At 46.7% G+C, this 24,176-nt stretch overlaps 1 protein-coding gene across 1 annotated transcript in view; it reads left to right on the top strand.

Annotated features, from left to right (window-relative positions):
• Window positions 1-24,176, top strand: part of GSG1L (GSG1 like) — an 81,613-nt gene that overhangs the window by 21,652 nt on the left and 35,785 nt on the right. The window contains exons 2-5 of the mRNA XM_089782243.1: window positions 1,252-1,299; window positions 14,190-14,342; window positions 17,604-17,715; window positions 22,345-22,512. Of these exons, the coding sequence (XP_089638369.1) occupies window positions 1,252-1,299; window positions 14,190-14,342; window positions 17,604-17,715; window positions 22,345-22,512 (481 nt within the window). The remainder of the gene's footprint in view (window positions 1-1,251; window positions 1,300-14,189; window positions 14,343-17,603; window positions 17,716-22,344; window positions 22,513-24,176) is intronic.

Raw genomic sequence — 24,176 nt, 5'->3', positions numbered from 1 at the left:
GATTGCTGGGCCCCTGAGCAATGGTGGGGGGGCGGGGCCTCTGGCAGAAGGGGCGGGGCTGGAGTACAGCAGCCCCCACCCTGTTGTCCCTCTGAGCCACACGGAGCACGCGGCACAGGGCTCTGAGCATGCCACACGGAGCTCCTGCTGCGCTTTAAAGGGCCCAGTGCTCTGGCCGCCGCAGTGGCAGGGGCAGTGACTGGGAGCCTTGGGCCCATTAGAATCACCAGGCCCTCTTTGCCCATCCCCCGTCGGCAGGCCTGTTCTCCTCACCTGGGTACCTGTGCGATGCTAGTGCAAGGGGGAACCTGACTGGGATGGTCTGTAAGACACGAACCAGAGCCCTCGACAGAAGGGAACCGGGTAGGAAGGTAGCAGTGCAACACCACATCCATGTGGAGCTGTACCACAGGCAGAGCAGAGCTGGCCAGCACGGGCCTCCTCTCTTCCCGTTTCTCCGGCGCTTTAACCTTTCCAGGCGCCTATTGATGCCCCCCCACCAGCACACCTGACTGTTTCCTGGTGCAGAGAGAAGGGGAAATGCCTTTGGCTGCTGGGGCATTTTTGGCCTTTTTTACCTGGGCTTTTTATGAAGACCTCCCCCCCCCCACACACACACCCCTCCACAGCATTGTCATCACCAATTCTGCTTCAATGGCATTAACCCACGTGTGGGCTGGCATGGGCCAGGCTGCTCCAGCCACGTCTGTGCAGCTGGCTCTGAGCGGGTGGGGTTGAGTAAGAGGCAGACAGAGCTAGTCTGGCACTAAGGGACCACAGGAAGGTGTAAAGTCCCCCTTTGCCTCCCTTGGGATGGTCCCAGGCACAGGAGGCGCTGCATCATTTTGGGCAAAGTGCCAGGTGCCAGGACAGGCCCGTGCCCAGCGATTCTGCCCCCTGCAGTGCATTGTGCAACAAGAGACCTCGCAGCTCCTGATGTGGCAAAAAGTGCACCCCCGCTGTCACCAGCACAGGGAGGAACTGGGCCCTGGCAGTCAGAGGGGAAACGGATTCTCCATAGCCCTATTCTCTGCGCTAAGCAGAGGGCGTCCCAAAAGCGGAGGTGGGGGCTCACGTGGGTGAGGGAACCCCGTATAGACCTGCCGGAGGGTCAGACCATGCTGCAGTAGTGCATGGTAAAGATCGGCAGACTTTAAAGCGTGGCTACAGTCCCCATCATTGGACGTGAGAGAAAACAAAGCAAAACCAAAGCGACTTCTGTCTCTGAAAATAAATCCTTTTCTTTTAAAGGTGAAAAATGTCGAAGTTTTATTGACCTTGCCCCGGCTTCTGAGAAAGGTAAGACCAACAACAACTGAGGCTGTCAAGGCTGTTCCCCCCTCTGGCACTTCGAGTGTAGAAGGTGGGGGCCCGCAAGAGACCTTAAAAATACCTTGCCTCTAGAGGCTTCTGTTTTAAAGACTCCCCAAGGTCACAGGTCCCCTGACCTTGGGAGATAGGGGTTATTTTTACCTGAGTGGTGGCAGGAAGAAAACACTTGGGAACTTCTTTCAGAGGGATACCCCAAGAAAGCTTAAAAGAAAGAAAAAAGAAAAAAAAACCAAAAAGGACCCTGCAATCTCTGATTGCCTAAGACTGAGAGGGCAGCTGACACAGACTCCTATTACCTTCCAGGACACAAGAATCAAATCATAGCCTTACAAAGGTGATTTTATTAACAAAACAAAAAGTAGACTTGGTTGCTAGGTGTTACAGAGCGACTGAGAAAAGAACAGATTAAAACACAGAGAATTGCATCCCTGGGATTCAGTTCAATTATAGTGTTTGCAGGGGGCACGTGGACTTAGCACAGAGACATTTAACCAAACGAGAAACCAAGAAAATAACCTGATCGCATCGAACTAAAACAACATTCCCTCTCACTTACATATCCATATCTTCAAGATCCAATCCATTTCTGGGCATGGGATTCCTGCCTGGTTCAAAGCTCTCAGAGGTTCTCCGGGCTCCCTACCAACACTTCCTCGCTACCCGAGTTTAGCCCTTTAATTACTGAATGCCGGGATGTTCAGCATCCCGCTCACCCATCACAGAGGCTCCTTCCCACTTGCCTCTTTGCAGATATCACTATTATTTTCTCATGCTTCTTCAGCACCATAATGTGCTTTGCACCTCGAAATGCAAAGTGACTCGTGCAATAGAAATCAGAGAATAACTAGCCAGCCCAGGGGGTGGGGCGTGGAGTGAGAAAGAACCTCCAGCCAGTCTTTCCCTACCTGTGAGGCAAGTGTTTGTGGGAGTGGTGTGGAGCCAGCTGCCTCTCCTGAGGAAACCCAGCGCTTTCCAGGAAGCCAAACTATAAACCACAGCTCAGAAACATCTTAACCCTCAGCAATGGGGGAGGGGAGCAGCACATCTGGGCTGGTTTTATAAGAGCAGGGGGGCTGACCAGGCCTCTGGGCAAGGTTGTGGGGGGGGGAGGGGGCGGGGAGCAGCTCTGTGCTTCTGGAAGGGGCGGGGCGGGGGGGCTGGGGGCAGGCAGCCCTCATGCCACACTAGCTCCCCCACCCCTCAGCCAGCCCTGAGAGCCTCCCAGGGTGTGCTGCGGGATGCTCCAGCGTGATTTAAAGGGCCTGGGGCTCCAGTGGCCACTGTTCCTGTGGGAACCCAGGGCCCTTTGGAATTGCTGGGTCCTCGGGTAGCTGCCCCTTTTGCCATCCCCATCCGATTGGCAGGCTTGATACAGAGCAAGCAGCAGAGGCGTGGCCATTGCTGTTCATTAAATATTGGTTGGGGGAGGTTTGCTTGTTTGTTCGAGAGGCAGAGAAATAAAAAGATGAGCCAACAGCACTGAGAAGGGGCTGACTTCCAAGAGTATATAAAGTTCTGGGTTGCCAATTTCTTCAGCGTTTCAAAATCACCATCTTCAGCTGGGGAACATCACAGGACTACTTGGTAACAGTGATCAGAATATAATTAAATACAGCATGGCTGGGGGGGTGGAATACATACCCACCACAGACACATTCACGTTAAGAAAGGAGGACAGGAAAATGAGGAGGCTAGTTTAGAGAAAATTAAAAAGAACATCACGAGAGTGAAATGTCCGCGAGCTGCACAGAAACTTCTAAAAACCACCATAATAGAAGCTCGAGCTATATGTGTATCGCACATTAAAAACACAGTAAGAAAACCCTGAAAAATTGTATTGTGGCTAAACAGAGTAAAAGATGCAGCTGGAGACAAAAAAAATCTTTTAAAATTGGAAGTCAAATCTTACTGAGGAGAAAAGAAAGGATCATAAACTGTCACAAGTCCCGTGTAAAAGTATAATTAGGCACGTCAAAAAAGAATTGAAGGACAACTAGCAAGAGACACAACAAACAAACAGCCAAATTATTTGTAAGTACTTCCAGAAACAAGGCCTGTCAAACAATCAGTAAGGCCACTGGCCGATCAACAAACATAGGGACAAGTGTGATCAAGTTGATATGGTGTGCTGGGACTTGCAGGGAGCTGTTGCCCAAGTCCTGTATCAAGTAAGCTGTCATGAGATAAGGAGGATGGTCCTCTTTTACGGAGGCATCACTGGTTAAAAGATAGCAGACAAAGGGTAGGGAAAGAGGACCATTTTCAGGAGCTAAATAGTGCCCCCCGCCCCCTCCCATGGACCTGTACTAGGACTGGTATTCTAATCATTAATGATCTGGAAAAAGGGATAAACAGTGACATAGCAATGTATGTGGATGATACAAAATTACTCAAGATAGTAAAATCTAAAGCAGATTGAGAAGAGTTATAAAGGGATCTCACAAACAGTGGGTGACTGAGAAACAAAATAGCAGATGAAATTCAATGCAGTTAAGTGAAAACTAATGCCTATCGGAAAACACAATCCCAGCTATGCATACAAAATAATGGGGTCTAAATTACTAAATTAGCTGTTGCCATTGAAGAAAGAGCTCTAGGAGTCACTGTGGATAGTTCTCTGAAAACATCTGCACAATGTGCAGCAGCAATTTAGCTTTTTCCCCTTGGTAACAAAACGTTAGGAACCATTGAGAAAGGGAGGGATAATAAGACAGAAAATATTATATTGCCATTATAGAAAGCCACGATACACCCGTAGCGGGAATACTACATGCCGTTCTGGTTACCCCATCACGAAAAAGATATATTAGAATTGGAAAAGGTACAGAGAGGGACAACAAAAACAACTGGGGGTATGTGTGACACTGTGCCCCCGTATTTTGACAGAAATGTGTTTTTGGATACAAATATGCATAACTTGAAAATGCTTTATGCAAAAATGCAGCCTGTAACTTGCTGTTGAAGAGTTTGTAATTTGCAGAATGTGTCTATTCTGTCTGTGTGACGGTATTGTTCTTGTATGCGAAGTTAGAAATGTGAAGCATAAACCTGCTTATTAATCTAGGTCTTCTAGTGAAAGCCATTAGTGGTGCTTAAGGAACTTAATGCTCAAGACAAGGATCTTTAAGTAGTTTTGTTTTTTCTGTAAGCCCAAACTGTGGTTGGTCCTACAGAGATACGTGACCATGCCACCTGGTGCTGGAAGACATCTTGAATTTTGTATTTTTCACTGGGGTAGGGGAGATGAACAATAGATTTCTGCCCTGGGGAAACACTGTTTAAGGAAGGGGGAGCAAGCAATGTGGGAATTCAGCTGGCTTTTGAAACTATCTTCCCCATCCTAAGAGGATATAAAAGAACGGGGGCGAAGGGCGGGCGGGACTTTTGTAACGAGATGGGTGGAGGAGCATTGCTGCGCTCAGGTCAGAGAAAAAGATCACCTCTGGCTTGTGAAGAACTGCTCTTGAAATAAGAATGGGGTGAGAAATAGAATTTGTAACACCTTCTCTTCCTGTATAAGGCTTAGTTGGCATGTTTTGTTTTATTTTTGCTTAGCAACTTACTTTGATCTGTTTTCACTTTCAATCACTTAATTCTATTTTTTAAAAACGTAATAAAATCACTTTTGTTTATTGTTAAACCCAGTGCAAATAATTATTGCTGGGGGTGGGGGGAGAAGACAACAGCTGTGCATTTTCTCTTTCATTGATAAAGGGAGCGAACATCTTTATGAGCTTGCTGTATAAAAGTTTTACATGTAGAGTAAGATGGATTTATCTGGGGTTTTGGTCCCATATGGGGCAGTGTGTCTGGTTCTGACAAGTCCCTGTAGCTGAGTCCTTCTAGAGCTGAGCTATTATTAGTGTCTGTGTTACTCTGCTGGAGGGCTGGTACCCCAACTCTGTGCTTTTGCTGGGGAAGATTAAAGCTTCTGGCTCAGCAGGACAGAGTGGTGAGATAGGCAGGCTCAGTGGTGAGATCAGTATATTGGGTGACAGACTCAAGGGGATCACTGTGATTTTACCCATGACAGTATGGAATAGCTTCCATAATAAGCACTGGGACTATTCAGCTTGGTAAAGGTAGCATACAACAGAGGTCTGTAGAATCATGACTGGTGTGGAGAAAGCAAATAATGAAGTGTTATTTACTCCTTCACATGACTCAGGAGTCACCCAATGAAACGATCAGGCAGAAGACTTAAAATAAAAAGGAAGCACTTCTTCACACAATGTACAATCCGCCTGTGGAACTTGTTGCTGGGGTTGTTGTGAAGGCCAAAAATGAGTTCAAAAGGGTATTAAATAATACCGGCTAACTCCATCAATGGCCACTAGGCAGGATGATCACGGATACAACCCCATGCCCTGGCTGTCCCTAAACTCCTGACTGCTAGAACCTGGGACTGGATGACAAGGAGGGATCATTTGGTAATTGCCCTGTTCTGTTCATTCCCTCTTTAGCATCTGGAACTGGCCACTGTGGGAACACAGGGTACGGGGCTGATGGATGACTGCTCTGATGCCATATGGCCGTTCCTCTGTAATATCAAATGCTGTAACTGGTTTCCCTGTCCTCACAGTTATTTACATATACTTCTGCCCAGCTAGAAGCTGGATTTCGACCCCACCACTCAGATGTGTAACAGTCCTGAATTACCCAGCAGTAGGACTAATTAGGGCGTTGGCACAGGGGGAAGGCTTGCTTTTAACATCTGAGAGGCAGCCCAAAGCCCGCAGAAGAGCTAAAGCAAGGGTTACTGTATCGCTGGGTTACAGAACTGTTTGTGAACTAGCACTAGGCTATTGGGTAGCAGAATTCCTGGGTTCTGGCTCTGAGAGCAGAGAAAGTGACTGGTCTGAGTGCTGGAAGCTCAGCTCCTGTTTGGGTGTTGGCAGAATCCACCAGTCACAGAAAAGAATTCTGCCTTTTTGACATGTCCAAGTTTCTAATGGCCCCACTGGGCAGGACAGAGTCTGCAATGAACGTCAGAGACCTTCTTTGTGTTTTACGTGCAAGCAATGAGTTTGGACTTCTCATTAGCATTCCTCTGAGATCGCTTGGAGCAAAGAGGTTTTGAAGATGGAGCCAAAGGTTTTTGTTGCTTGTGTCCACACGGATACGATCATGTCCCAGAACAGACTGGTCAAACTTGATGCATGTAAACATAGTGGCTAAGCAGTCTTTGTGCTTGGAGCCCAGCTTTGCTCTGTTGGAGATGGTCCTAGAAGAGGCAAATGCCACAGGCTGGCCAGTCTGTAATAAAGCTGCTCCCAGCCACTAGGACAGTCACTAACTTTCTGATCGGTGAGAGTCATCTTGCCGTGGGGATTTCCAACACCAGCTACATCTGGTGGCCAGATTGCTCAGGAGTTTGCTAACCTGGGGAAATATGGCAGGAGTTTGCCCAAATGACGACCATACCACAGAAAGCCTTTCACAGGGGAGCCCAACAGGTGCATTAGTGGGAGCTTGTCATGCTTCTAGGTTAATGGGCTGGTCTCCACCCAAGCCCTCAGAGGTTCTGGACTCATGTTGTGCATTGAAAGAGATGTGACTATGGATTCATAGGCACTGACTCCAGGGATGCTCTGGGGCTGGAGCACCCAGAGGAGGGAAAAAAAACCAGTGGGTGCTCAACATGCACCAGGGGCCTCTATCAGCTCCTCCACCTTCCTCGCCCCTCCAAGGCTTCTCACCCACCAGGGGCCTCTGCTGATCTGCATCCCTACCAGTGTCTCCCGCCCAGTGCGGATCAGCTGTTTAGTGGCATGCAGGAGGTGATGGAAGGAGCAGGGCAGAGTGAAGGCAGGGCATGCTAGGGAATCAAAAGGGGCAGGGAAAGGACCTGGGGTGGAGCAGGGGTTGAACACCCCCAGGAAAGGACAAAGTTGGCACCTGTATCTGAGTCAGTTTCTATTTTATAGATTTTACTACAATTCTTAAATCAAGAAAACCAAATCACTAAAATTAAATCAAGAAAATGTATCGCCAAACCTAATCCATTATTATCACTCCATGAAGAATAAAACACTATCAAAACTGAATCAAATCCAGAAAAACAAGAGAGTGTCTCAATATTCGGTTGGAATTAAATTACCAAATTGGTATTAAAACTAATCAGTGCTTGTCTACACTCCGAGGTGGCACAAGGTTAGAAATCTGTTATAAGTGCCTACTAACAAGTTTTACCAAAATCTATTAATTGCAGCTGGTTAAGGATGAAAACAAATCCTATTAACCACAACTTCAGTCAATTATACAGCTTCCTTTCTAGATTTAAGTTCTTATGTGAAGGGCTGAACTTTTCTTCCTCTGCCAACCGACCCAGCTTGGCCGTTCTTACGGGAATGTGTCTAGGTAACCTTAAGATGAAGGAGGTAAGATACCGAGGGAAACTACATTGTCTTCAGCTTAACTATCTATGCCAGTGGCGGGCAAACTGGCCCATTGGGGTTGTATGTGCGGCCCACAAGACATTTTATTCACCGCTGTCCATGCACAGGGTTGATGGATTCTGCTGGTTTCCATTCATGTAGGTTTTTTTCCTACCAGCATTACTAAAGTGACTGCATGTAAGCAAAGGGAACATGAGGCATGTGCGGATTGCACACAACATTAACTGTGAGCATCCTGCGACTTATCAAAGTGCTGCTAAAGTTCAGTTGGCACAACCCACAAATTCTAGGTAGCCAGTGCAGTCTGCAAAACAACCCTATCCCAAGAGACCATCTTGGTTACGACAATTTTATGGCCCATTGAGATGGAGGGGCACTCATGTAGCCCATTCATTAGTCTAGGTTGCCTATCTCTGATCTATGCTATACTAATGTACCAGCTAGTTGCCTTATTTGAATGAAAGTAATTAGTTTACCTGTGTATTCACAGGAAATTGAAAGTTAGCTTCAAGCAAAGATCTGTCCACGATAAAAGATGTTGTGTAATGTTTTCAAAAGTGCCTAGATCACCTAGGAACCTAAGTCTACTGAAAAAAAGTCACTGGGAGTTAGCTGCCAAAGTGACTTAGGCACTTTAGAAAGTTTTCCCTGGTCTCCTGTGGACACAGCACTCTACAAGGACCCATGAGAGCTGGGTTATGTTCCTGACTCCATTAGAGATCTCCAGCGTGATGTTAGGAATTGTTTGGTTATCATGTATAGCACAAGGGACAGAATTACGGTTTCACAGAATACTTTACACCTGATATTTCTGGATGTCTGAGTGGTGGACTTTGCAAACTTAACTCTCTTGTAGCATAGCTTTTTGTGAATTAAAGGCTATGTATCCATAGATCCGTCGATTCCAAGGGCAGTAGGTACCTTTGTGACTTCCTATACAGTCCAGGTTATGAACTACTCCAAAATAATTCCTAGAGCAGATTTTAGAAGAACATCCAGTCTTTATTTAAAAATTGATGGAAAAGTCACCATAATCCTGGGTAAATTGCTTCAATCTTTAATTGCTCTCATTGTTAAAAAAATGTGCCTTTATTTTCTGTCTGAAATTGTCAATCATCTTCCAGCTATTGGGTTGTGTTACACCTTTCTCTGCTAAACTGAAGAGCTCATTGTTAAATATTTATTCCCCAGTAAATACTTACAGATGGTTATGAAGTCAACCCTTAGCCTTCTCTTTGTTAAGTTAAATAGACTGAATGGCTTCAGTCTACCACAGTTCTTTAACCCTTTAATCGTTCTCATGACTCTTCTGAGCCACCTCCAATTATCAACATCCTTCTTGAATTGTTGACACGAGACTTGGACACAGGGTTCTGGAAGAGGCTGTACCAATGCCAAATATAGAGGCTAATCTTTCTGCTCCTACTAGAGATTCCCCTGCCTATACATCCCCAGGAATGCATTCCCTCTTCTGGTCACAGCGGCCCGCCGACAGCTCATGTTGCATGTCACTATATTAATGCTGATGTGTTTTGGGATAGTGTGGGGAAACTCTGTTTTGAACACCAGGATTTTATGTATTATCCATATAAAAGTATGCAGAATAGTCTTATTTGAGATATCCCTATATTGGTTTTCCATTGCAGTCATCACCACTGTATCTAATGGTCTCACAAACATTAATTAGTGTGTCTCCTAATGCTGCCAAGTTGGGTAGTGTTATCACCTGCATTTTACAAAAGGGAAACTGAGGCATGGGGGTATTAAGGGATTTGCCCAAAGTCACGATCATAAAGCCAGCCTTCCTCTCATTTGGTTACACAAAGAGGAGTCAACTGTACTACAGCAGACAATGCAAACCCACCTTTGTGACTCCAACTCGCCTTTCTGACTCCAACCCACACGCTTAGTTTCTTAGGCTCAGAGCTCCCCTCATCCAAGATAAAAGAAATAAGCCTGAGATTAAAGCCAAATGAAATCAAAATAACCAGATCCAAACTGGGATCTATGATCCAAACTGGGAATTAAACTTACCACCTGCTGTCTCAATGGCTCCGTCCACACCGAGCTGAAGATGTGAATTCCATCTCAAGGATGCATGCCCATGACAGCTCTGATTCAGCTAGCACCCTGATAGCGGGATGCTGCAGAGATGGTGCAGGCACCTAGCCATTTCAGGCAGTACCTATCCAAGATGGTAAACACGTCCTCAGAGCAGCTCAAAGTGCAGATGTACCCAGAGAGTGGTACTCACAGCCACCTTGGCTGGATGATCCTTTCTCCCTATCCCTTCTGCTGAGCATCCAGTGACACTTCAGCACTGTAGGTGCCCTGCCAAAACCCAGCAGAGATAACACGGCCTGCAGAGGCTCAGCAGCATGGCTACCAAGCACAGCACAGACAGTTAAGAGGCAGGACACAAATTCCACATTGGCTGTGACTTCCAGGCTTAGATTTCACCAACCAATTATCAAGCATAAACCCGCAGGCACTGTAACAGCCTTAGTCTGGAGTCTCACACGAACCCGTTGGGTACGCCAATCTGGCCACCCAGATAGCCTGCCTAATTGGTAGATGGTCCCTTACAAGCATCACAGCAATATTCAGGTTACTTCCCATCCCAAAGGGCCAGTCACTTACCCCAGGACAATTGCACGTTAGTTCTCACACCAAGGACAACTCCTGGAGTTATTCCTATAATAAATAAAATAATAACAATAAATAATAATAATAAATCATAGGAAGGGAAATTATTTACAGTGTTAATGCAGGTAAACATAAGTATGCAAGGAGTTACAATCTTACATTCTATTTCCTTCTGCAGTCTATAATTTGTACATGCTACCTGTCCTTTAGGACTAACCCAGGCTGAGCAGTTGGGTATCTCTTGTCTATGCTTAGAAAAATCTTGTCCACTGGTGTCCAAGCAGCAAAAAGATCCCTTGGGGTTTAACACCCTCCTGCTATTTACTCTGAGCTGCATACTCAATTAATGGGATCTTCACAGCAGTCACAGGGGAGCAAGACAGCAAATGTCTTTTTGCCCTATTTAATGTTCCAGAATAGCCCATTTGGCATTCCTGGACCTTGATGGACGTCACAGCTTCTGCTGGAAAGCTGCATTTCGCACTTTAATGACTAGCTCCTGTCTGGTGACTTACACAGTCTCAGAGGCTTGCAACACGACCTTCAGATATTACTTTACAAGATGGGATGCAGATGTTATAAAATTAAAGCCTGCAGCAACTTACAAGCATTCCATGGAGTCAAAACCCTAAACACATTCTTATGAGCAATACCTATTTTACCACCACCAAACACACAGGTGAGGCAGATTGATTCCCGACATGTATTTTGTCAGGGTTCAGCGTACACATGGGGACTCTGACAAGTTGGTCCCTGGTCTCCCAGCGTCCCAGGCAGCATGAGGAATTTGTAAGAAAGCCTCTCCCAGCTTCTTGCTCCATTTCTCTCAGCCCAGCTTTCTACAGAGAAGCCCAAGTCATCAGGCAGATGGTCTGACATAATCAGATTACACTACCCAACAGATGGGCTGACTGCTCAGTGCTGGGAGTACAGAGCTGGAAAACCGTGCCAGCCACAACAGAAGACGCGATGTTTATTTCTTGCACCATTTCTTATTGATCACACCAAGTATTCGTGGCAAACAGTTTCAGTCTGGGAGCCTAAAATGTACAAAGCAGCAATAAAACCATCTGAGTGGTGAAACTGAAAGAGAAAGCAGGCGTGTTCACTGGCCATCATCTGCTTATTATAAGCCTGAATGGGTTTCATGCCTTTCCACAAAGGAGATGCAAAAGCATCCCCAAACATCCTCCCCAAACTGATTACACTGACAGACCAGAGGCCAGATTTTGCCCAGACGATGGGCATTAGCTAAGCCCTGACAAACTCATAGATGGAGACCAGACCAGTTCACCTGTGTGTTAGTGTAATGGGGTCGGTACTCACCTCATTTGAGAGCCCCTGTTCGGCCATGTGTGGGTTCCTGCAAGGCCTCACTTCGAAAAGCCTTGCGGCTACTCAGCTGTCCAGTCACCTCTCACAGCCTCATGTGAAATCACAACCCCTTCCAGGGTACTCCTCCAACAGAGGCTCATCCCAGTGCCCCCTGTAGAGTGTCTCTCTGAGTCCAGTCTCTCAATCTGCCTCCCCACTCAGTTGGAGAGTGGTGCCTCCAGGGTGTCTCCTCCTAGAGGCACTGTCCTAATGGCTCCCCAGTCTGAGCTGTCCTTGGTTCTGCCAGCCAGCCCCCTTGACCATCTCCCTTCCAGGCCTGGGCTGCAACTGAGCTGGCTTTAGTCTTGCAGCCGCTGATATAGTCCCTCCTGGCTCCTTATTGGCTGGTTTCTTCCTAGCCACTCTAGCCACCTGGAGGACTTCTCTATGGCCTTTAGGGCCTAGCCCCATGACAGTTAGTTTTGCTCAAAATTAGTATTGGTGTTATAAGAATGTATTTGGACTCTGTGAATGCTTGCAAATTACTGCATGAGTTAGCCTCACTTGGAATGTTGGTATTCTGTGTTATATGAAAATATGTAAGTTTTACTTTATAACTTTGAGATTGTTGGCTCTGCATGGGAATCATTCCTTCCCATCCAGAAGGGATAACAAAATCAGATGGGCCAGAAATACTGGCAGACGAGGTGTTAGCTCACGCCGAAGCCCCAGGTCAATTCACTCGTGCATTCATATATATGAACATAACTGGTAAACATATAAGAATGCATTTGGTGTTTAAACCTCATGAAAACTAATGAGATATTACTTGCACTGTTTTCACTTATCTGCATCCCATTACAATTTAGTGACAAACATTTACATTATGCATGCCCCATAACTAAACAACCCATTACATGAGCCATCAAATGAGAAAGAAACCCTGTGAAAACCAAGATAAGTGCAAATTTTAAACAAGCCATCTTTATTCATCTTGATTGGTGGTCAAAGACTCCAAATGCATTCCTCACGCTCTGTCCTCAAAGGAAAAACCAACATGGGTAGTGACACTGTCTGCTTGTCTCCTGTGAGAAGAAGCTATATGTATGGACACAGGGCAAGATCCTTATCTCTGGACTGGTTTCTAATGGGGCTGAACAACTGAACAGATGGAAATCCCTGGATTATTCTGTGTAACCCTGAAAGATTTTTGGGAAACAGTCAGATTGCTACAACTCTGCCACCATATGGAATTCTAGATTGAGACTCACCTGTACATATGGCTGTGTCTAGACTGGCCACTTGAATTTCCGCAAGAACACTGACTTCTTACTGTAAGAAATCAGTGCTTCTAGCGGAAATACTATGCTGCTCCCGTTCGGGCAAAAGTCCTTTTGCGCAGAAGGGCCAGTGTAGACAGCTCAGATTTGTTTTGCGCAAAAAACAATCGGGGCTTTTTTGCGGAAAAGCGCATCTAGATTGGCATGGATGCTTTTCCACAAAAAGTGCTTTTGCGGAAAAGCGTCCGTGCCAATGTAGATGCTCTTTTCCGCAAATGCTTTTAACGGAAAACTTTTCCGTTAAAAGCAAAATCATGCCGGTCTAGACGTAGCCAGAGTGTACCTGCTTTAACCTCTCAATAACTCAGGTCAGCTAACATGTTTAATTGGGTGCTTTTTAAGCATACTGCCTGGGCATCCTCGGTGTCACTGTCATTCAAGGTATAATGGTCATGCTCTATCTCTCATAAATTCCACTGCCCTGGGAAGAGAAACTAGAGCCGGATGGCTTTTTCTGTCTTGGATCTGAGCATTAGAAAGATCTGGCAGTCAACTGATGCATGAATCAAGTTGCCAACCCAGCACTGAGTCACTGCAAGTATCTCTGGGCTTGCCTGATATTGTGCTGTTAATGAAGACCTGGGGAATAGCCCCACCATCCTGCAGCGATGCTCCAGGAAAAGAGGGATTCTTTCAGAATCCGTCCAGCCTCCCCGGCCCTGGTAGCTTTACAGTGTTTCTGCTTCATATTTGGGATCATTGAAGCCGGGTCGTCGTTTCCAGGGATGTGTGCAGATGGCACCTTCAGCTGAAAGAACGTGGCGTGAGCCCTGTCCAGGTGTTAAGAGATATCGGGTGGAAGGGGGATTCGAATGGTAGCTGTTGAGCTCAGACTCCATCTCACCCAGCCTATTCCTGAGGGGCCACACAGCACCAAGAAGGTGCTGTGCTGCTTCGTTGTAAGACAGTCTCTCTCCATAGTGAACTCCAGTGTGTGCAATGTAATGGGTCAAGGCAGTTATCTGACTGTCCAACACAAACACTTGGCGAGGAAACACCGGCTGGGCACTAAGCACAGTTCTAGTGCCCTCCCGCCTCTTTCTCTGAGCAACCCATGCCGTTCAAACGGCCCATGCTGCACACGGCGCCCGTCCCCGCTGCTTTGGGCTGCGTGAGGTCACTAAAAACAGCCTCTGGTTGTTTCCCTTCTGTGTTGCAGGTGTCCTGTGGCTGTCGGTGGTGTCGGAAGTGTTGTACATCGCCTTGCTCGTCGTCGGGTTCAGCCTCATGTGCCTAGAGCTCTTCCATTCAAGTAATGTGATCGATGGGCTCAAGCTAAATGCCTTTGCTGCTGTCTTCACTGTGCTTTCAGGTAAGGCGCCTCTCCCTTCCCCCGCGCGCCCACGCCGTCGGACAAAGCGGAATTCGGAAAGGCTGAAGACACAGGGCTCCCCACGGCCCCGTGCGGCGTGCCTGGGTTCCTTGGCGCTTCGGGAAAGGGTCCACGCAGCAGTGCTGCCAGCAGTCCCATAGAACCAGCAGTGCAGGGAGCAGAGGTGCAGCAGCACCCCCAGGTTTGGGGCAGCCACGCACTGCACCCCGGGGCTCTGCCAACAGGTTCCTCGTGCGGGATCCCACCTGGCCACTGGCTTTGGGGTCCTGGCTGTTGGCTCCAGCTCGAGGGGACAGTGAGGGGCGTGGACAGGAGTAATTGGAGCTGCAGCTCAGCTCCAAAAACTGTTCCTGCACCACTACATGGAATGGAAAAACCCAAGTGATGGCACTCTCATTAACCATCCTACATTCCCCACACTGCACAGATTTCATCCCCTGTGAACCTTCTCTCCCAGCAGCACCCTCCCGGTCACCAATAGGAAAAATCCCTTTTGAAAATCCCCTTCTAATGCTGCTGCTAAAGAACAGAGGAAGGCTTGAGGGATTGGGAAAGAGGAAAGGGGTCTAGCTGATGCATTAGGAGAATTATACATCCTGGGAGCCACAACAGGGGAAGGAAACTTGATGCAACTGTAGGACAGTTCAGGAACAATTTCTTGGAGCTGAATGGGGAAGTTCAGACATCTCAGATCTATTATCTGCAGATTCTTTGTTGGCACTGTGGCCGGGGAGACAGATGCACAGTAGCTCTGCGTGAGCTAGCATGCTGAAAATAATAGTGTGGCCCTTACAACACAAGCTGCGGCACGGGCTAGCCACCTGAGCTTGGACCCATGGGGTCAGGCAGACTTGGGTCAGTTCCAATGCTGCAACGTCCACACTGCTCTTCTTAGCCCTGGTCTACACTAGGGAGTTATTTCAAAATAACCCCCCTTATTTCGAAATAATAAGCGGAGCGTCCACACGACCAAGCCCGTCATTTCGAAATAACGGGCTGGTTATTTTGAAATCTGCACTGCTGCTTTCCTCGGGGAATAATGCTTATTTCAAAATTGTTATTTGAAAATAGCGGTAGTGCGGACACCCCGGTGCCTCTATTTCAAAATAACAACTTCCCAGAGCGATCCGAACTAGTTACTCCCCAGGGCTTCCTGGGGCTCTATGTTGAGGTAGCGCATCCACAATAACGGAGCCTGCCTCAGACTAATTCTGAGGCTCCCCTGTAGTGGGGCCACGCTATTTTGGTTTTGTTATTTTGGGAGTTATTTTGAATTTAGTTATTTCAAAATAATTTCCTAGTATAGATGTGCCCTGAGTGTGTCAGCTTGAGAGGAACTAGCATGAGTCTGACTGGCCAGGCGTAACAACTGTGGATCACTGCCCGCCCCACCTGTCTCTGCAGCCTGTCCACACCTGAGGTGAGCTGCACCCAACTTGTGGATATTGGAATCTCTGATAAATTCAATGTGTGCTGGGTTTGCTAAGGCTATCCAGCTTGCAGCACAAAGAAAGTTTCCCCACACACTTTGTGAAATTGATTAACGGTAGCATACTGTCTTCAAGTCCCGTCACCCACAAATCTGCACCCTGTTGGGTCAAAATCCAAGGCCACCAAGAAACCTGTAGTCCAAATATCTCCTAGAAGCTGCAAAAGGTGTGGTTTGAGTCAGGCTACTGCCAGCCATGGTGTCTTGCAGAGCCAGGTAATAAGGGATGAAAAACAGCATGGAGAAGACCGCCACTTTCTGTGTCCAGCACCTTCAAGGAGTAGCAGCTCTTCAATGCCTGCAAAATATGGAGATTTTGTCTACATATTTGATTTTCTAAAAGCTGACGTCCTACCCCTGAATAGGTCCTACGATGGCTCTGTTGATCTTCAACCGAGGCCAAAATTCCACTGGGTTGGTTTTATCCCTTATTGGAGACAGAACTCCATGCCCTGTCGAAACACCTCAGGGTATGTCTACACTACCACCATAGTTCGAATTAGGGTGGTAATGTAGGCAACTGGAGTTGCAAATGAAGCCCGTGATTTGAATTTCCCGGGCTTCATTTGCATAAAGCCGGGCGCCGCCATTTTTAAATGTCCGCTAGTGCGGACTCCGTGCCACGCGGCTACACGCGGCACGGACTAGGTAGTTCGGACTAGGCTTCCTAGTCCGATCTACCGTTACTCCTCATTTCACCTCAGAGAGGACCTTGCAAAAACATTTCACCTCAGGGGCACCAATTTCACCGCACCTTTGTGTAGCCTGTCGAGCCTAGAACAACGTCGGGTTCAGCCTCGTGTAACAACGTTACTTCCAGAATCAATGTCTTTTATCTTTGTGGTGTTTACAGTCTAGTCTGTATTCCAGATGCCAATGAGGAGAAGACAGTATTTCACAACCAGTTTGGTCATTCTGAATACCTCACTCTCACCTCTGTGCTCTCACTCTCCAGACACATCCTCATACAGTGGTGGGCGACCTGTGGCCCATGGGCCACATGCAGCCCATCGGGGTTCTACGTGTGGCCCGCAAGACATTTTGTTTCCCATTGCACCTGTGCAAGGCTGCCAGATTCCACTGGTTTCCATCCACGTTGTTGTTGTTTTTTTCCTACTGGTATTTCTAAGCTTCCGGAGATAGCCGAGTTAGTCTGTTACAGAAAAAAATAGGAAGCAAATGGTCTGGTAGCACTTTATAGACTAACAAAACATGTAGATGGGATCATGAGCTTTCATGGCCATGAAGAAGTGGGCTGTGCCCACGAAAGCTCATGATACCATCTACATGTTTTGTTAGTCTATAAAGTGCTACCAGACCATTTGCTTGCTGGTATTTCTAAAGTGAGCTGTACAAAAAGGGCAGGTGAAATGAGGTACGTGCTGATTGCAGACAACACTGACTGTGAGAGCCATGCACTCGCTTTGCATCCAACCACTGTACTGCTAGGGTTCAGTTGGCACACCCCACAAATTCTAGATACACAAGTGCAGTCAGCAACATTAATGTGTGGGTAAACTCTTCAGAGTGTTCCCTTTGTGCCATCAGCATTCCAGTACTGAGTTGTAAAATAATGAAATCTGAATGGCTTCCTTCCTCTTCCCAAAATGTGCTGTCTTTGCTGCAGTCATGCAGGGTGCACTAAGAGGGCTATTTGCAGGAGCTTTCATCATCTGCTGGGGCAGGGGAAGCTCTTTCAGGAACAATCACAAAGATTGAAAGATGTTCCTATTACAATTCCTGCTTTCCAGGTCTCTTGGGGATGGTGGCTCATATGATGTACACTCAAGTTTTCCAAGTGACAGTCAGTCTTGGGCCAGAAGATTGGAGACCACATTCATGGGACTACGGGTGGTCCTTCTGGTAAGTGTCTCCAGCATCTCACTCTTGAATTATCGGATTATGAATATCAGGGCAAGGGTTACAAATATAGTCTTAAATCATCAGGAAATTGTATCTGCTTTTCTTAGTTGAAAACATTGCTCATAGTTGATCGTGTACATTGATGTACAATAGCTGGGATGGCACTGGCTACTTATAATTGCAAATATATATTATCTTCCAAGTCAATTGCAGCTACAATTACCATCACTGATGGAGCAATTCCATTAAGTGTACACATTTGATTTAGGTGCACAATTGCCATAACATTTCTGAAACTCTTGGTCTCATGTATTTATAGCAAGGGCTCAATTATGCCTTATAGGGCAATTTTCTATCTACTGCCCATTTGGCAGTGAAATGATCTGCACATTTGGATTTCAATAGTGCCAGGGGGGTTCCCTGGAAAGTTTGAGGCAAACCAGATAAGGTGTTTGGGAGAGAATTTCATGTACCATGTGGGGGTTATGGTTTTGGAAAGATTCCAAATGTATTCTGCTCATCAGATAAAAATAATAGCTCAGCCTAGAGGTCCCCCTCCCCCCCAATATGTGTTATTGTTCCTCCTTTTGGGAGAACTGGTAATTTGACTAGCATAGGAAATTTGGAGAGTTAGGATTATTTTGGGCACAGGCAGTTCTCACAACTTTCAACACCTTGCATTGACCTAGGGGGAAATCATAACCGTTGGGTAATGTGCGCAAGGGGTTTCCATCATGATTGAGTGCATTTTAATTGTTGTATTACTGAGTAATATTTTAATTCTAGTCCCAGAGTCAGGCAGGTGTGGACACACTAATCCCTGCAGGCACCAAGGCAGGGATTATTAGTGACTCCCCTCCAGCCACGCACACATCCCAAGCCAGGTGGCTAGTAACCAGCTCTGTCTTGAGGCCAGATGTTCTTAGCCCCTCACACCTCCCTTCAGTTGATTATTAGCTCCCTCCACAATGTGAGGCCGGGGACTAGCCCTCACCCTCTTCCAAATGCCAATGGGTGGGATTAAGTCCCCAATTCCAACGCGGGGGATTTTTAGCCCCACCTCAATGCTGGGATTAGCTCTCCATTCTAGATGCAGGATATTATACACAAACACACACACGCACACACACACCTGATTGTTAACCCCACAATCCCCCCTGTGTCCCAGTCTAGGAATTATTAGCCTCCCTTCTTGCTTTAGAGGGGATTTTGGGGCCAAGTGTAGTGTAGGGTCCTTGTGCTGGTCACTGGTTCAGAGCTCCTGGGACACCCACGCACACTGGTAGCCTGCCACATAATAAATACTGGATGTGTAGGAGCCGGCTTGTTGTCAGTTGTGTGTCTGAGATGAGCACGGGGCACCCGAAACAGCTGGGAGAGAGAGGCCTGGGTCATGGTCACCGAGCATTGCAAGCCTGTTTAAAATGTAACCAAACAGTGAGTTTCCTAGGTTGCTGCTGGCCGCGTGTATGTTTTGTAGCGACAGCCTCCTGCCACGCTTCTAGTCAGAGACACACAGTCTCATGCTTAACATGTTTATCTCGATAGTAAGGATCTTGTCATTCTCGAGCACCTCCCCTTGTAGGACCTCAAAGCATTATACAAATGTCAGACCGGTCCCGGTGCCCCATCGCAACAGCATTTTCATTTTGCACGTTGACAACTGAGGCCAAAAAGGTTATGTGGCTTCCCCCCAGACCATGCAAACAAACCAGCAGCATCATTGAAAACAGGGCCCGGAGTATCTGACGCTCTCTCAGGTCCTTGCTCAGTCTAGCCCTAAAAACAAATCCCCCCTTCCAAATTGACATAATTAACACAGACAACTGTGTCTGCAGCAGGTGAAACGAAAACACACATGGCCTTCAGGCTAGTTGTGAAATGTATGTAGGGGAAAATGCCTTGATCCTTCTGGGGATCAGAGAGGGTATGTCTAGATTACATGCCTCTGCCAACAGAGGCATGTAAAATAGGCTACCCGACATAGTCAATGAAGCGGGGATTTAAATATCCCCAGCTTCATTGAAATAAAAATGGCCGCCACGCTGTGCCGGCTCAGCTGATTGTCGGCACAGCGTGCAAGTCAAGACGCGGATCGGTCGACAAGGAAGCCTTTGTCGACCGCTCCCTTATGCCTCATGAAATGAGGTTTACAGGAGCGGTCGACAAAGGCTTCCCTTGTTGACCAATCCGCATCTTGACTCGTGCACTGTGCCTAAAATCAGCTGAGTGGGCACAGCACGGCGGCCATTTTTATTATAATGAAGCTGGGGATATTTAAATCCCCACTTCATTGACTATGTCGGGTAGCCTATTTTACATGCCTCTGTTGGCAGAGGTATGTAATCTAGACATACCCATATAGCATGAAATGTGGAGATTGATTATCTCTATGTTTGTAACATAAACAAGTGGTATTATTGATAACATCCTTTTAAATCCAATTCTAGGGTGCGTCTACACAGCAGGGTTATTTTGTAATAACGGCCATTATTCCAAAATAATTTTGGGATCGTCTACTTCAAAATAACGGGTGTCTTATTCCTCATTCCACAAAGAATAATGCCTCTTCCGAAATAGCTTTTCGGAATAGCTGCAGTGTGGACGCTCCACTGCCACTATTTCGAAATAACTCCTCCTCCAGGTCATTCAAAGTAATTACTCCTCAGTGCTTCCTGGGCTCTAAACTGAAGTAGCATGTCCACACTAGGGGAGCCTGCCTTGGACTAATTTTGTGGCTTCCCTCTAGTGTATATGCACTATTTAAAAATAAGGTATTTCGGAGTATTTTTTCCGGAATAGCTTATTCCATAATAAGCGTGCAGTGTAGACATACCCTAGTGCGGGGGTGGCCAACTCATTCTGGGCAAAGAGCCAAGATACCAGTGGATCCAACACAAAGAATATGCATTTAGAGGGTTTTTTTGGCTTAATACTCCATCTTTAATGGTCACGCCGGACGGCTCTCCTGCCCCGGTGAGCACAAGGAGCCGGGAGGAGAGGGCTATTTTCAGGGGTGCAAGGGTGGCTTTACAAGCTACGGCTGGGAGGGGGCTTTGTGAGCTGCACCCTTGGGGGATGAGGAAGAGACGCATGCGGCTCACGAGCCGTGAGTTGGCCACAGCTGCCCTAGTGTTTGACTGTGTGGCTTACACAGCAGGCAGGCCTACACACCACTGAAGTAGTACAGGAGAGGAAGGATCATTTTGTGGCTGAGATTTAGAAGCTGGGAGTTTATTTCATGATTTGCATAGTTCACATTGCATATCTTATTTCGACCTGTGGGTGCAGTGTAGATGCACCCTCCCTTTAAAAACAATGAATAGTCCTGTGGTACCTTAGGCGATATCTACACTACCAGATTATGAGATGGATATCTACACTACCAGATTATTCTGAAATAAGTTATTTTGAAATAATAAAACTCCCCAAATAACAATTTCTAAATAAGCTTATTCCTCTTCACAAGCAGGAGTTATTATTTCAAAATAACAAGCCCATGATTTCAAAATAACAGGCTTCATAGTATGGATGCTCACTTTGTTACTTCGAAATAAGGGGAGTTATTTCGAAATGACTCACCAGTGTAGACATGCCCTTAGGGCTATGTTTACACTGCACCATAATTCAAAATAAGATACACAATTTGAGCTATGCAAATTGCATATCTTATTTTGATCTTATTTTGAAATAACCCACTATTCCAAAACGTCCCTTACTCCTCATGGAGTGAGGTTTACAGGGATGTCGGAATAGTGAGCCCAAAATAATGGGCTTTCTGTTAAGATGTGGGATAACTATTTCGGGATGCTCCGGTATCCTGAAATAGCGTTGCACTGTAGGCATAGCCTTAGAGACTAACCAAAACATATAGAATCATGAGGTTTTGTGGGTAAACCCACTTCATCAAATGAATTGATTTAGTTCAGTGGCCAAAATGAAAAAAAAACCCAAAACCCTATTTCAGATTAAAACATTTTGTATGATCTTAAGTGAAATTGTTTTTGGATTTTCAATGTTGCATGACATTTACATGTGGCTTTTTAAAAAAAACGTTAAGGATATCCAACTAAATTTGTTACCAAAATACAATTTCAAAGCAAAAAGTCAAAATATTGTGAAAATAAAGTTAATATTGTTTTGAGTTTTTAAAATATTTTTATTGAGCCTAATCTATTGACCCAAACTTATAAATAGTTTTGTTTGACCAGAAACTGCTGGCTGTAAAAAGTTGTTTAGTCACAGTTCTCTTGAAGTAAAACAAGTTAAATACATCGTTTTAGCCGTATTAGTTTGAGGATATTAGAGAGACAAGGGGAGCGAGGTAATATTTATTGGACCAACTTCTGTTGATAAGAAACAAACTGTCAAGTTTACACAGAACTCTTCTAGTCTTGGGAGAATTTTACAATTTTATTATGGCTCCAAATGAAACAATTGCAGAATTCTCCCAGGACTAACTTTTCTTAAGTCTTTTTTTTACTGCACCCACCCTGTCTCTCTAATATCTTGGTCATTCCTGATTTACCTGCCTGGCCACACTTCATTTACATGTATGTCTTACCTTCAGAAACACAAGCTGAGCAGTTGTCTTAACCCCATTCTGTCCGCTGGTTTTTCTCTCCACAGTCTGGCGTGGGGTTCTTTCACCTGCTGCATGGCTGCCTCTGTCACTACATTGAACTCTTACACTAAGACTGTAATTGAGTTCAGACACAAGCGCAAAATCTTTGAACAGGGCTATCGAGAGGAGCAGACCTTCCTAGACCAGGAGGCAATCAAGTACTTCCGAGAAAGGTCAGTGCAGTCGGTCTCTTGGTCAGAGGAGGTTTTTGTGGATTCTGCTGCTAGCCTTGGAAAGTCTGGGCTTTCACCCACCTCAGTAGATTTGGTTGTGGTCTGAGATACCTGGAGAAGACCATGGGAAAGGAGAAGCCCATAGGATTCTGCTCAACTTGATGTTTTTTCCTTCAATGTGGTGAAGTCCCCAGGTGTGGCACTTTTTACATACTCATCAAAGGCAGACTGGCCCAAGTCTGATTTGCAGGCGATGTTGCACATGGAAGCTGAGACTTACAGCGTGAGTAGCCGAAAAGTCTTGCCCCCACTCAGTGTTTAGGGAGAGGAATGTCATTTTCACCAAAGGAAGCTGCCCTTGCTCTGGCAGCGCGTGCTTGCAAAAAGCAATTGAGAACCCAGGCGGGATGAATGCCTCTCTAGAAACAGGCCCGGTCCTGCTGGAATGAGGTGGAAATGCTGGGGATTCAATGACATGCTTGGCTTCAATTTGTAAAACGCGTTCTCTCTTGCAAGTGTTGGAAATATTGCTCTGATGCTGCATCCCAAACAGGCAGCCTTTGGGAGTAGGGACAACTTCGTACTCCATGGTCTCTCCCCCAGGCTTCCTTGTTACTCCACAGCCTGCCTGTGGCAGCCAGACACACCTCACCTATCAACCCCATCACTCATTAACACAGCCTGCCTGCCATGACACCCCCATCTGTCTCAGCCCTGCCATACATACACAGACACAACTTCTCTTCCCCTACCCCCACCATGCACACAGTCCTCCGTACACACAAGCTCCCTTTCCCTTGGCACATGCCCCACCACTCACTCTTTCATTGAAACACAGACAACAAATACTTGAATGGATCCACTGCCCGTCCCCCAACCTCAACACCCCATGCTCGCACAGCCAGAACACACCTGGCCTCCACCACCCCAGCTGTCTCCATACACAAGTGTCTGTCCTGCAAGACACATATCACCCGCCACAAGCATGCCCATCACCCGTCCCCTCCATGTACTGCTCATCCAGACACATGCACAAGCCAGCCCCCCTGCATCCTTCCTTGTGCACACCCTGTTCCTAGCCACACCCACATACAAGTCACACATGCACAAGCCACCCCCGCCAGTCACAACCACCCTTCTTGCAAGCACATTCACGCACTGCCCAGCCTGTTCTAGAAGTATCCTCGCGCACAACTCCCCACACATGCAGCTCATCCTCCCCCCACGCAAACATCTCTTTCAGACACTCTCCCCCTCACAACTCATCTTTTCTTCTTTCACACACACTGCCCACCCTGCCAGTCCTCCACTCACACAAGCTACCTGTCCCTTGGCATGCACACGGTGTATCTTACCCCCCCCCACAACCCATCCCCTCACACACACATTGCCCCTTCACCTGCACATTTGCCCCCTACCCTCTTGTCTCCTCCCATACTCATTGCCTCCTCTCCACTGCTGTCCATCCCACACACACAGTCCATCCCTCCCAAATTCCTCCAACACCCATCCTCCTTCCACCCATAGCTCATTTCCTCTCGCCACAGCCTTGCCACCACTTACTTCACATACCCTCACCCATCTTCCCTGCACAAACATCAGTCACCCTAACCCATCCATTTCCTCCCCCTCCACATGCAGACTCCATGCATCCTGCACAGATA

The sequence above is a fragment of the Pelodiscus sinensis genome, chromosome 15, assembly GCF_052426305.1.
Source record: "Pelodiscus sinensis isolate ZL-2025 chromosome 15, ASM5242630v1, whole genome shotgun sequence".
NCBI lineage: Eukaryota > Metazoa > Chordata > Testudines > Trionychidae > Pelodiscus > Pelodiscus sinensis.
The sequence above is the reverse complement of the archived record's forward strand: the minus strand, read 5'-3'. Positions and strand labels throughout refer to the sequence as shown.